Source organism: Eulemur rufifrons, chromosome 9, assembly GCF_041146395.1.
Source record: "Eulemur rufifrons isolate Redbay chromosome 9, OSU_ERuf_1, whole genome shotgun sequence".
NCBI classification, from domain to species: domain Eukaryota; kingdom Metazoa; phylum Chordata; class Mammalia; order Primates; family Lemuridae; genus Eulemur; species Eulemur rufifrons.
The window spans coordinates 55,730,277-55,742,574 of NC_090991.1; the positions used below are offsets into that span (position 1 = coordinate 55,730,277).

General features: G+C 63.7%; 2 protein-coding genes across 15 annotated transcripts; one reads left to right on the forward strand and one right to left on the reverse strand.

Moving 5' to 3' along the window:
• Window positions 1-2,676: 2,676 nt before the first annotated feature.
• RFNG (RFNG O-fucosylpeptide 3-beta-N-acetylglucosaminyltransferase) lies at window positions 2,677-6,012 on the reverse strand. The gene is made up of 8 exons (XM_069483035.1): window positions 5,767-6,012; window positions 5,560-5,608; window positions 4,904-5,006; window positions 4,655-4,808; window positions 4,320-4,408; window positions 4,079-4,244; window positions 3,538-3,623; window positions 2,677-3,453 (listed from the first exon to the last, which is right to left on the reverse strand). Exons 1-8 carry the CDS (start codon window positions 6,010-6,012, stop codon window positions 3,378-3,380), a joined length of 969 nt encoding a protein of 322 aa, XP_069339136.1. The 3' UTR covers window positions 2,677-3,377.
• A 126-nt stretch (window positions 6,013-6,138) lies between these two features.
• On the forward strand, window positions 6,139-11,957 carry GPS1 (G protein pathway suppressor 1). 14 transcript variants are annotated; one of them, XM_069483019.1, is made up of 15 exons: window positions 6,139-6,205; window positions 6,480-6,683; window positions 7,463-7,555; window positions 8,029-8,210; window positions 8,732-8,908; window positions 8,991-9,126; window positions 9,241-9,318; window positions 9,501-9,561; window positions 10,066-10,151; window positions 10,720-10,814; window positions 10,989-11,094; window positions 11,211-11,291; window positions 11,383-11,520; window positions 11,598-11,732; window positions 11,811-11,957. In XM_069483019.1, exons 1-15 carry the CDS (start codon window positions 6,173-6,175, stop codon window positions 11,883-11,885), a joined length of 1,680 nt encoding a protein of 559 aa, XP_069339120.1. In that variant the 5' UTR covers window positions 6,139-6,172; the 3' UTR covers window positions 11,886-11,957. The 14 variants fall into 14 exon arrangements, with proteins under 14 accessions (XP_069339120.1, XP_069339121.1, XP_069339122.1 ...); XM_069483020.1 differs by having other exon boundaries at window positions 9,504-9,561; XM_069483021.1 differs by having other exon boundaries at window positions 8,744-8,908.
• Window positions 11,958-12,298: the final 341 nt, after the last annotated feature.

Consider the following 12,298-nt stretch of genomic DNA (forward strand, 5'->3'; position numbering starts at 1 on the left):
GGCAGGGAAGTGGCCTCATCACGGTGCTCTTGGCCCGTGCAGGAGGGAGCAGCGCTGGCTCCTCTCAGCCGCACAACTCGCCCGTGAAGCCGTCTGGGCTAGCGTCTGTGGTGACGAATTTCATTACCTTCCTGTTCAAAAGCCTATTCAGATTTTCTGTTTCTTCCTGAGTCAGTCTTGGTTGTGTGTTCCTAGTTGTCCATCGAGGTTTTCCAGTTTGCCGGGGAACAACTGCCCCTAGTACCGTCTGACAATCATTTACAGCTCTCTGGACTCACAAGTGACGTCCCCACTTCCATTTTAGTAAAACTGAGTCTTCCCTTTTTTTCTGTCATTTTAGCTAAAAGTCCGTCAATTCCGTTAATCTTTTCAAAGAAACTTTTGGTTTTATTAATTTTCTGTATTTTTCCTTTTCTCTGTTTCTGTCTGTGCTAATCGTTATTTCCTTCCTTCTGTTCACTTTGGGTTTAATTTGTTCTTTTTTTTCTAGTTCCTTAAGCTATAAAGCTACGTTGTTGAGAGCTTTCTTCTTTTCAACGCCAGCGTTTACGGCTATAAATTCCTCCCTAGCGCTGCTTTCGCTGCATCGCACACGTTTTGGCAAGTTGTGTTTTTGTTTGTCTCTAAGTATTTTCAAATTTCTTTTCTGATTTCTTCCTTGATCCCCTGACTGTTTAAGAGAGTGTTGCGATTCTTCCAGTTTTCCTCTGCTACTGACTTGTAACTTCGTTGTGTCGGTGCAGAGATTTGTTTATGACGTCTTCCTAAACATACTGAGCCTTGTTTTGCAGCTCACAAGGATCTGTCCTGGAGCGTCTGTGTGTGCTGCCGCCATTGGGGGGGGCCACAGTCGTCAGGTCTACCTGCCCATCGTGGTGTCCACCGAGCATGGACACATCCTTGTGACCTGCCATAACATGGCCTCATGTGACCTGTGCCACCTCGCTGTCTTAGGGGGCTAACAGTGCCTGCCTAGGGAACCCTGTTTGGTTTCCTCCCACTGTGCCAGCTCCCTGGAGCCCCCAGCCCGTCCGCAAGCTCCATCTGCTCCTGAGATGTCCCTGGCTGCACCCACACCCCGTTACCCTGCGACCCGAGCCGGCCCAGTCCAGCAGGGCCTTGAGGCTGGGATGGGCCATCTCCACCCCAGACATCCAAGCTGCAGGACCAGCCATGCCAGGGAATGGCTGTTTGAATAAAAATGGAAAATTACTGCCTTGAAAGTTGATAATCATAACCCAACACAAATCGGCAGAATTGTGGCTGGTCACTTAGGAGAAAAGCCTCAAGACCTTGTAAGTGGACCTGAGCTTAGACTAAAAAAGGAAAGAAATGAAATGGTCCAACCTCAGAGAATGGCTTGAATGACAAGCTGCCATTTCGTAGCTATCGGACAGCAATGTAATGTTTTACGTGTTGAGACCAGTACCGACAGGGTTGAGGTAAAATGGAGGCCACCTTACGTTTGCAGGCGCATTGCAAGTCGAACTCACTCTTTTTGGTCAGCGTCTGCCACAGCGGCTAGAAAGCCACTCACGTTCTGGGTAATAATCCGCTCGCAGGAAGCCACCCGCAGACACCGCTCCTGCTGGTGTGAAGCTGTCCTCGCCCATGCTTCCTGAAGTCCCACGACACTGTCCCCAGGTAGGGCCGGGCGGGGCCAAGCGGGGCCGAGCAAGGGTGTGGGTTCAGTGCAGGCTGGGGGGATCCTTGTGATGGTCAGAGGGAGACTCAGATCCCCAACCCCCCTCATCTGGCACAAACCGAATGCCCAGCAAACCCATGTCCACTCTCAAGGGGCCGGAGGGTGGGCAGATGCGGACGGCTGACGCAGGTGGCGTCTGCCTGCTCTCAAGGAACCGACTGCTGCTAGGACAGTTCTGCAGCAGCTTTCCAGAAATTGCTGTTTTCTTGTCTCCACTGTTGAGGTTTCGGTTTTGCCGAAGTGACCCCTGGACACCGCTGTTCTCTGAGGCCCGGCCTTCCTCTCCTGCCCACAGCCCCGAGCGCATGGAGCCGGAGCCTCTTCTGTGCTGCGGGGAAGACCCAGCAGTGTGGGAGCCCAGGTGTCTCGGGGGTGCATTTTACTCCCAGCCATGCACCACAGAACCAGATAGAAACCAGCCGTCGCCAACTCCCACCTGATTACGTGGGCTTTGCCTCCCTGACCCTCCACACCCACCTCTGCACACACCCGCACACAGGTGCGCACACAGGCACCGCCAAGGACACACACACCTGTGCACATACCCGCTCTTGATACGGTTATAGCCACGCCTGCATGCCGATGACCACGCACACACACGTGCCCATGCACACGCGTGTACCCAAGTACACATGTGCACACGCTCATACCCACCCACGCACCCGGCTGTACGCACACACGCACATGCACGCACACACGCGCTGGTCCACGCTGTGCTGAGAAAGCAAGCACAACACTCAGGACGACGTCCTCTCGGGGCAGCGCCTGCCCAGTTTCCGCAGCCCCCGCAGGAGCCCCAACGCCCCTGCTGTGTGCTCGGGCTCACAGGGGTTGATGGGTTTAAGGCTCGCTGGGCAGGAGCGAGAGGAACACGCAGATCTGCCTGGGACGGAGATGGTCTCAGGGCAGAGCCCTCCCAGGAGGGAGGAAGTGTGGCAGCTGACGAAGACAGGAGCCGAAGCGAGTGCGGAGGAAGCTTTACTCATGGCAGCCGTGCGCCAGGGGCCGGGAAGGCCACGGCTCTGGCGCTCCGTTCCCCCCATGGGAGGCACCAGTCAAGGGCTGGTGCGTCTGCTCAGAGCTGAGGGTTAGGGGTGTTCTCACCCCCGAGGGATGGATCCCCAAACAAAAGTCTCCCAGTTTTATGGACATGGGGCCCAGTGGAGGAAGCACAGGACCAGGCGTGGAAGGGTCCTGAATACTGCCAGGTCGGAGAAAAGCGTCTCTGAGGCCCCACCAGGAAACCTCCAGGCAGTGGCACCTGGGCTGGGAGCGCAGCTCTAGCCAAGAGCGCCGCCCTCCGGCCGGAGTCCAAACTGCAGTGCCCAGCCCCCACTCGGTCTGCAGCCGGGGACAACAGCTCCCCATGAGGCCTGCCAGGCAGCATCCTGGCGACTGCCCATGGTCTGGCCTGAAAAACCACAGGCAGGGCCCTGGCGTGGGCCCACTCTTCAGCACTTGCCCACCTGGCCGCCCCGGCTCCCCACCCAGCAGAGTGAGGAGGGCACGACGGAGCCCTCTGCACCACAGCCCCTCCCTGTCCTCCTGGGGAGGCCCCTGGCACTCAGAGTGCCCAGGGCTGGGGGCGCTGCAGGCCAGGTGGGGGCAATGCCATTCCTGCTCCTGGCACCTGTGGCACAGCCAGAGCCAGCCCCAGGTCAGGGGTCGCTGGTCACCGAGAGGCGGGGTCACCCTGCCTGGGGCACCAGGCCGTGTCTGGGTAGAGAAGGCAGTGGATGGACTTAAACCTGGGGAGGGAGAAAGTGGGGGTCAGGTCTGTGGGCGGGGCCCTGGCCCAGGACCCCCCAGGACCCCTCCCACTGCCCACTCACCGTGTGGGATCCTGCTGCAGGCTGAAGACTCCGGCCACGTTCACCACGTTATGGGGGTTCTCGGGACCCCCGTAGCTCAAGGTGACCTAGACGGTGATGGGGGCCGAGGGCAGCGGCTGCTCTGGTCTCAGGCCCAAGGCCTCCACGCCCTCCCCGGCCCAAAACCCCCTGCCAGAGGAGCCCTAGACCCACCCACTTTCCTGCGTCCCCCAGGCCAGGCTCGGGGGAATACTGCTGAAAGGTGACTGAGCCAGGAGTGGGGCATAGGTGATGCCATCACCACCCAACCACACCCACTGCCCAGCCGTCCCTGCCCCCCACCGTAGGATCTGCCCTTCCCCCGTCCACCTCCTGCTCAGACTCAACGCCCACACCTGCCCCCAGCAGGTGCTTGTCCAGCAGTCGAGGACCGTCCAGTGGGCACAGGCGTCCGCCCGGGGACTCTTCCAGCCCTCGCTGAGCTGGGCCCCTGGAGCAGTGAGGTGGGGCGAGGCCACGAGGCGGGGTCATCTCCAGAGGCGCCAGGGAGCACAGACCGTACCTGCTGGAGCACGGCGTCCTGCGGCAGCCCCTGCAGGTTCTCCAGGTGGGAGTGGAAGAAGGGGCTGTGCAGCAGGCGGGCACCCAACAGCCCCTCCACGATGTAGCCCACCGTGCAGTCATCGGGCAGCCGTACTCGCTCAGCCGTGCTCATGAAACTGCCCAGGCTGTGGGGAGGGGGGTGTCAGCGCCTCTTCCGCCCTCAGCTGCCCGGCTCCCCCGGCCCTCCCTCCCCCACTCACCTGGCCCACGGGCTCATCTTGAGGGCGAGGCCTCTGCTAAGGCAGAATCCGGCCCCACCGGTGGCAAACCAGAACTTGACCGTGGTCGCCTGCGGGGAGGGGTGGCAGTCAAGGCTGCCTGGGACGCGCTCCTCACCTGGACCCCCCACTGGGCTCCCTGGGCATCTCCCCTAGGCAGAGGCTTGGACATCTGGCCCGAGGGACCTCCTGGCCTGCCCAGCTCCCGGAAGGCCACACCAAGCTGCCTGGTGGGTCAGCGTGTGCCCCCAGGCCCGCACCCCTCTAGGCCCGGCTTGTCAGGCTCTCAGCTGTGCCTCCCTGGCCCTGGCACTCACGGTTCCGCCTCCCTGGACCCTCTCGGTGGCCTCGATGGGGTGGTCCAGGCTGGGCCGCCCCAAGTAGACATCCTGGCTGGGCGAGAAGGTAGACAGCAGATGCAGGAGGCTTTCGGGGTTCACGTAGTTGTCGTCGTCCACATGGCAGAACCACCTGCAGGGGGAGGGAACGTTGTTGCAAGGGTGGCCAAAGGCCCCCAGCCCAGCTCGGCCCTGGCTCTCTGAGGGCCGGCCACAGCCACCGCATACTTGCGCCCGGACTCAATGAACTTGTCATATTCCACCGACATCTTGCAGCAGAGGGCCTGGCGGGTGCGCACGGCAGAGCAGTTGGTGTTGATGACGCGTCCGCCTGCCCGGGTGGAGAAAGGGGACTGTGAGGGTTGAGGCTCACAGAGTGCTGAGCAAGGCGTGTGTCCAGCCTCCCCGTGAGGTCCAGGGCAGAACGTGGCTGTCTGGTGGGCCTGGGTACGTCGCCAAACCCAGTCGCAGCCCCAATTCAGCCTTCACTCGGCTGATCATGTTGGTAATCTCTGAAGTTAAAGCGGATGACAGTCACTTGGGGTCTCCAGTGGAATTGGGCAGAGATGGAAGGGACAATGCTGGGCTTCTTCGGGGACGTGGCACTGGTCTGAGGCCCTGGGAAGTTCAGCAAAGTTTGGCTGGCAGGGAAGACGCTGGGCTGGGCACGAGGTGGGCACTGCAGTTCTGCCCTGTGTGGCCTGTGCCACCCTGGGCAAGGGCCTTCACCTCCCTAGACCTTCCACACGTGGGCAGAGGATGACAACAGTCCCCATAACACAGGAGCATGACCCCCAGCCTCTCTTCTGGAGCAGGAGGGCACCACTCCCCCCAGCGCGGTGGGGACCTCATACCGCCAGCAGAAAGGCTGGGGAGATGCTCACCTCCCCGGAGCTCGAGCTCAGGGTCGTCCCCGTCGGTGAAGATGAACGTCTGGGGAGAAATGGCCAGAGAGGCATCAGGGGGTGCCCAGGGCGACCCTGGGGAGGAGCCGAGTGCCCTGCGCCCCGGCCCCTTCGGTCCGCGGCCTCGGAGAGAGGGGTGCCGGGCGGGGGCGGCGGGGCCGGGGGTGCCGGGCGGGGGCTGCACACCTGCCGGCGGGCCCGGGAGATCCAGGTGCGCAGCAGCAGCCGCAAGCGCGGCTCGTGGTTCTTTCGGGTGGTCTTGACGGCGATGAAGACGTCGTCGGGCCGCAGGCCGGGGAGGGCGGCGGGCGGGGCCGGGGCGGGGGTCCGGGCGGGCGCGCGGGGCAGCGGCAGCGGCAGCAGCAGCAGCACGGCCAGGGCCGCGGCCAGCGCGAGGCACGCCCGGCACAGCGCCCCCCGCGCGCGGCTCATGCGGCGGCCGCTAGCCCCGACACCCGGCGGGCCTGGCCCGAGCCGCGGGTGGGCGGCGGCTCCTTTAAGCGCGCGGCCGCCCCGTCCCGCCCCGCGCCCCGGAAGCGGCGGCTTCGCTGCCCCGGAAGTGGACGGCGCGCCGCGGCGGGGTGGGCGCAAGATGCCGCTGCCGGTTCAGGTGTTTAACTTGCAGGTAACGAGCTGAGGCCGCGCCGCCCCCGTGCCCCGCGCCCCGCGCCCCTCTGACGGGGCCGGGCGAGGCCGACCGGGGCGCGGGGCCTGCGCCAGGAGCCGGCCGGGCGCTCCAGGCCGGGCCTCTGCGGGCAGCGAGCGTCGGGGCCGCCGCGTCGGGGCCGCAGGCAGGGGCCTTGCCTCCGCCGCGGCTGCGCGCCCGCCCGCCGCCCTCCCTGCCCCCAGCCGCTCGGGAGGGTCTCGGCCGCCGACGCTAACGCTCTTTCTCCCTTCAGCAGCCAGCCAGCTCTGTGTCAGGGTCGGGGGGTGCAGAAAGTCAGGACAGAATGAGGGATAGCTCGGCCCCCAGCTCGGCCTCCTCGTCAGTGACAGATCTGTACTGCACCCCTCACAGCAGTAGGTCAGACCTCTTCCTGCCTGGCACGGCCGGGGACTTCAGCCTGAGCGCCAGTCTGTCGGCCTGTACGCTGCTTTATGAGGTACCTTCCAGGAGAGGGGGCCCCAGCGAGTGAGCGAGGGAGGGGGGAGCAGAGCGCCAGCCGCCGCCGCCGTGGCTGGGCCCTGCTGCTCTGCCGGCCGAGGACAGGGACTCAGTGCCAAGCAGGAGGGCAGGGCGCCGCGCGCCCGGGGTCTGCTGAGGGAGCCGCGCCCTGTGCTTTTCCGCAGGAGAGCCGAGGCCAGGGCCTCCCAGGCTCCTGACGGGCTGGGCACGGCGGGCTTCTTCCAGCCTGCTCTGTAGAGGTCCTAAGCCGAGGTCCTGGCCCCTCTGTCCCTCCCAGCTGGGGGCCATAGGACTCCCTGAGACGACTCCTTTCCCTTCTCCCAACCCCGTGGCGTGACTCTCAGCCCCGTTCCGCTGCTCCAGATGCTCAGGACAGATTCCGGGGGCTGGTTCTCCTACCTCCTGGGGTTAAGGTGGCGTTTGTTTCTTCTCTATGGCTCGGAGGAAGCTGCATCAGGATAGTGGCTGGGAATGTGCAGGGGCCCTTGGGGGTCCCTGTGTAGTTGGTCCTCCCAGTGTCTGCTTTCCCGCTCCAGAGATGGGCGGTTAGAGCGGGGCGAAGGGCCCCTCCCTGATGTAGGGCGCTGGAGCCCGGGTGGGAGTGAGGACGGGCGGGGGAGGGCGTACTGGGGGGATGTGGTCCAATTGTGCCTTGAAAGACCCAGGGCAGAGCTGACCACGGGTACAGTGAGGGTCTCTCGCCCTCCCTGGGCAGCCCCTGGCTCGCGGTGCCAAGGTCCCTGGCCCATGTTGCAGGGGGCCGTGGAGCCCATGCAGATTGACGTGGACCCCCAGGAGGACCCACAGAATGCACCTGATGTCAACTACGTGGTGGAGAACCCCACCCTGGTATGGAGCCCCGGGGAGAACATGGGGTGTCTCAGTCCTTCCGGAGGGTCCTAGCTGGACTCCCCACCACAGCCCATACAGTAGATAGGTCCTCTCTTCTCAGAAAACTCTCCGGTCACTTCTTTTTCTGACCTGCAAACCTCCAGGGTGTCTGATTGCCTGCTCACATTGGGTTCACAGCCCAGCTTGAGACCCTGCGCCCACTTCTTGCCCACGTGGAAGAGCTCTGCTCGTGGCCCACCACCCCCAACTACAGAGCTCTACCCTGGAGGCTCTTGCCCCCATCCCACGCCAGTGGTCTCTCCTCGGCCCCTGGAGCAGCAGAGTCCAATTCCTGTCACGGGTGGAGGGTCAGCATTGTGGCCAGGACAGTCAGGCCTCTGCACCTGCCTCACTGGCCCGGGGTTGGGGTCTGGGGTCCTGGCGTGCACCCCTAGCCTGACCTTGCCTGCTCCCGACCACCCCCCCCCCAGGATCTGGAGCAGTACGCGGCCAGCTACAGCGGCCTGATGCGCATTGAGCGGCTGCAGTTCATTGCTGACCACTGCCCCCCTCTGCGGGTGGAGGCCCTGAAGATGGCCCTCTCCTTTGTGCAGAGGACCTTTAACGTGGATATGTACGAGGAGATCCACCGGAAGCTCTCAGAGGCCACCAGGTGAGGCCAGGCGCTTGGCACAAGGAGGCAGAGGCCACAGTGGGACCAGGCACCTGGGGCTGGGCGTGGTGTGTCCCCCTCCTCCTGTGCCCTGTAACTCCCGCACCCGTGCCTCTGTGGTGCTCACAGCAGCACTTGCCGGCACAGCGAGGCTGCCATACACGACAGGGACGGGCTTCCCTGCTGAGAAATTGGGGTGGGTGGTGCGCTCGTCCCTGACTAGGAAAACGAAAGTTTCCGCCTGTCCCAGCCTCTTTCCACACGTGTGTATACATTCAGCTGTTCCGAGTGGAGCTGCTGGCGGAGATGACGTGCAGGTGGCGGCCCCTCGTCCCGTTGGGTTGTCCCACCCAGGTGTGGGCTTCTGGGGTCAGCCATTGTCTCTGCCCCTCGTGCAGACTGGGCTCCTCAAGGTGGGGGTTGGGGACAGGGAGGGGCCCGTGAGAGGTGCCCCCCTGCCTACAGAACAGCCTCTGGGGGCCAGCCGGTGGCTGGCGACGTCTCACCTCCCTGATGGCCAGGGCCTCTCTCAGGGAGCTCCAGAACACACCGGACGCCATCCCCGAGAGTGGCGTGGAGCCCCCGCCCCTGGATACGGCCTGGGTGGAGGCCACTCGGAAGAAGGCCCTGCTGAAGCTGGAGAAGCTGGACACGGACCTCAAGAACTACAAGGGCAACTCCATCAAGGAGAGCATCAGGTGCCGGCCCGCCTGGGCAGGGGAGGCGGGCAGCCAGGCCCCGAGGGGCCCCGCCAGCGTCTGCTCATGGCTGGACCCACAGGCGTGGCCACGATGACCTGGGCGACCACTACCTCGACTGTGGGGACCTCAGCAATGCCCTCAAGTGTTACTCCCGGGCCCGAGACTATTGTACCAGCGCCAAGCACGTCATCAACATGTGCCTCAATGTCATCAAGGTCGGGCCAGCGGGAGGCGCGTGGGCGTGGAGGGGGTACCTGCTGGGCAGCACTGGCTGTGGGCCAGGAAGGGGTGCCCCTGGCTCAGTCTGTCCCCACCCACTCGTCTGTCAGGTCAGTGTCTACTTGCAAAATTGGTCTCATGTGCTGAGCTACGTCAGCAAGGCCGAGTCCACCCCAGAGATTGCCGAGGTATGAGCTGCCACCTCCGAGACCCTGCCCAGGAGCCCTGGCCGCTGCTGGTGCCCTTGATGCCCCTCACCGCATTCTCCCCCGAGTCTGACTTGGCTCCCTCAGGCTGGGGCCGGGGACTGGGCATGGAGCTGTGGGGGTGAGGAGGGTGGGGGCCTCACATGTGCGGCTTCCCTCTGTAGCAGCGAGGAGAGCGCGACAGCCAGACCCAGGCCATCCTCACCAAGCTCAAGTGTGCTGCAGGTGAGGGCCTGGGCGCCAGGGCAGGGTGCCACCACGGACCCCCAAACGCCCCGTTCGCTGAGTCCTCACGCCTAGAGAAGGGGTGCTTGTTCCTTTCACAGCTGGGGAAGCCTTTGCTGTTTGTCAGAGTGTGGGACATTGTGGGGCGCATGTGCCCCCACATCCACAGGTGGAGGTGACACCTGCTAAGGTCCACCAGGGAGAAGCTGTGTGGTCCGGGGCGGAGGTGTCTTCTGACAGGCTGCTCTTGTGGCCGGTACCCCACTGGTCAGCTGTGTGGCATGGGCAGGCCCACTGGCTTCAGCTTCTCTGAGCCTGGGTGTCTGCAGCGGTGGTGGCAGTGGCTTTGGGAGCGGGCTGGTGTTGGTGGGGGCAGTGGTTTCACCTCGGTGGCCAGCATTCCCATCCCCTATGCGGGCCTCGTGAGGCGCCGGCAGCTTCCTGCAGGAAGCTGGTGGCCAGACCTCATCCCCACTTCTCCCCCTTCCCGGGTCCCTCCACCAGGCCTGGCTGAGCTGGCTGCGAGAAAGTACAAGCAGGCTGCCAAGTGCTTCCTGCTGGCCTCGTTCGATCACTGCGACTTCCCTGAGGTGAGGGCCTTGGGGTCCCTGGGGAGTATAAGGTTTTTTTGAAGTGGCCGGCGCCAGAGAAAGACAGACAAGCAGAGTTGAAAGGGACAAGTAAAGAGGCTTTATTGGAGTGTTCCCGGGTAGGGGTAACGAGTCCTGAGAGACGGACTCGGGCGAGTCTCACGGGCCCCATGGAGTGGGCCCAGGGAAGTCGCCCCGTTTAGAAGTCTGAGTGGGTTTATATAGGTTTTTAGGGCTGGGGGATGGGAGCTTTTTCGGCCAGGAGATGTCGGTGCTAGGAGTGAGGAATTTCTTTGTTTCAGCTTTGGGGTGGGTATTGAGGGATAGGAGGGACGACTTCTTTTTTCATTAGGGAAGAGAGGGGTACCTGCCACCGGCCTTACAGGGAGGAGCCCTCCTGGGGACTTGGGGATACAGTGATGGCTTGTGCTTTGGGCTCTCTAATGGGGGGGTCTCCCCCAACGGGCTCTTCAGCATTCTCTGAGCCAGCCATGGAGGGGCTGCGGCAGCCTATCCCTGACGTCGCAGTCTGTCGTGACCTCCGTGACACTGGGTCTCTGGTCCTCAGCTGCTGTCCCCCAGCAACGTGGCTGTCTATGGCGGCCTCTGTGCCTTGGCCACCTTTGACCGGCAGGAGCTGCAGCGCAACGTCATTTCCAGCAGGTCAGTGGGAGTGGGCACTGGCCCCATCCCTCTGCAGGCCCCTCGTCTGGCCTTGCTTGTCACCGGACCCCAACCCTGCTGTTTCCCAGGTGTTTGGGGACTAGTGTCCTGTGGGTCACTCGGAGGGTAGGGGGCAGGCAGGGGCCTGGGCTCAGAGGCATCTGGCATCAGCAGCTCTTTCAAGCTCTTCCTGGAGCTGGAGCCCCAGGTTCGAGACATCATCTTCAAATTCTACGAGTCCAAGTACGCCTCCTGTCTGAAGATGCTGGATGAGATGAAGGTGGGTCCTGGCCATGCGTGGGGGCGAGTGCAGGGCCCGGCCACCTGGAGGTCTGGCTGGTCGGCTCCGAGGGCCAGGGCAGCAGCAGCCGGTCCCTGACCCGTCCTCTTCTTCAGGACAACCTGCTCTTGGACATGTACCTGGCTCCCCACGTCAGGACCCTGTACACTCAGATTCGCAACCGTGCCCTCATCCAGGTAAGCCCAGGGAAGCGGGGGGACAGGCTGGGACACTTGAGATGTGTCTGGGAGCTGCGGGCAGCTGACACTCGACACCCCTGTGCCCCAGTATTTCAGTCCCTACGTGTCGGCCGACATGCACAAGATGGCAGTAGCCTTCAACACCACGGTGGCGGCCCTGGAGGATGAGCTGACGCAGCTCATCTTGGAGGGACTCATCAACGCCCGTGTGGACTCACACAGCAAGGTGGCCACGTGCTTTGGGGGTGGCTGGGGGTGGCGTCTGGCACCCTGTCGGGCCCCACTGAGCCTGTGCCCCTGCAGATCCTGTATGCCCGGGACGTGGACCAGCGCAGCACCACGTTCGAGAAGTCCCTGCTGATGGGCAAGGAGTTCCAGCGCCGCGCCAAGGCCATGATGCTGAGGGCAGCCGTGCTGCGCAACCAGATCCACGTCAAGGTGAGTGGCCCAGCGGGCGCCGGGGGGCGGGCCACACCTGGGTGGTGGGTGGGCTCAGAGCCTCCCTTCTCCCCACAGTCCCCGCCCAGAGAAGGGAGCCAGGGGGAGCTGACTCCGGCCAACAGCCAGTCTCGGATGAGCACCAACATGTGAGGGCTGCCGCCGCTGGGACCGCTTGCACGCCCCCCACCCTCGGCCACGGCCCCTGGGGCTGCCTGCCTGCGCCCTCCAGGGGAGCCCCTCCACCCCACTGCGCCCGTGCTGGGGGCCTGGGGAGGCTGGCGGGCTGCCAGCTGGGGCCCTTCCTGGAAGGAGGGGCCTGCAGGGCTCGACCCTGTGGGTGTCCATCCCCAGGGACCTGCTGCAGTGCCAGCCCCTCCCGTCCGTCCGTGCATTGTTTGGCGCAGATGACTGACTAGGCGATTAAAGCAGGTTGAGCGTTGCCCTGGCTGTGCCTCCTCCCCGCGGCTTGCCTTTGGTTTCTAAGGTTTGTCTGCCTGGGTCGGGCTTTGGGGCAGGGTCTGGTGAGAGAAACTAGGGTGGCCTAGTCCTTGGGCTCCACTGTG

Bases quoted from the DNA above. Each gene is read 5' to 3' on its own strand.
- GPS1 (XM_069483019.1), top strand. From the start codon at position 6,173: ATGCCGCTGCCGGTTCAGGTGTTTAACTTGCAG. The intron at 9,127-9,240 runs GTCGGGCCAGCG...CTCGTCTGTCAG, and splicing joins TGTGCCTCAATGTCATCAAG to GTCAGTGTCTACTTGCAAAA. The intron at 10,815-10,988 runs GTCAGTGGGAGT...TGGCATCAGCAG, and splicing joins CGCAACGTCATTTCCAGCAG to CTCTTTCAAGCTCTTCCTGG.
- RFNG (XM_069483035.1), bottom strand. From the start codon at position 6,012: ATGAGCCGCGCGCGGGGGGCGCTGTGCCGGGCGTGCCTCGCGCTGGCC. The intron at 5,007-5,559 runs GTGAGCATCTCC...CCACCCGGGCAG, and splicing joins TGAGCTCGAGCTCCGGGGAG to GCGGACGCGTCATCAACACC. The intron at 4,245-4,319 runs GTGAGTGGGGGA...CCCTCCCCACAG, and splicing joins AAGATGAGCCCGTGGGCCAG to CCTGGGCAGTTTCATGAGCA.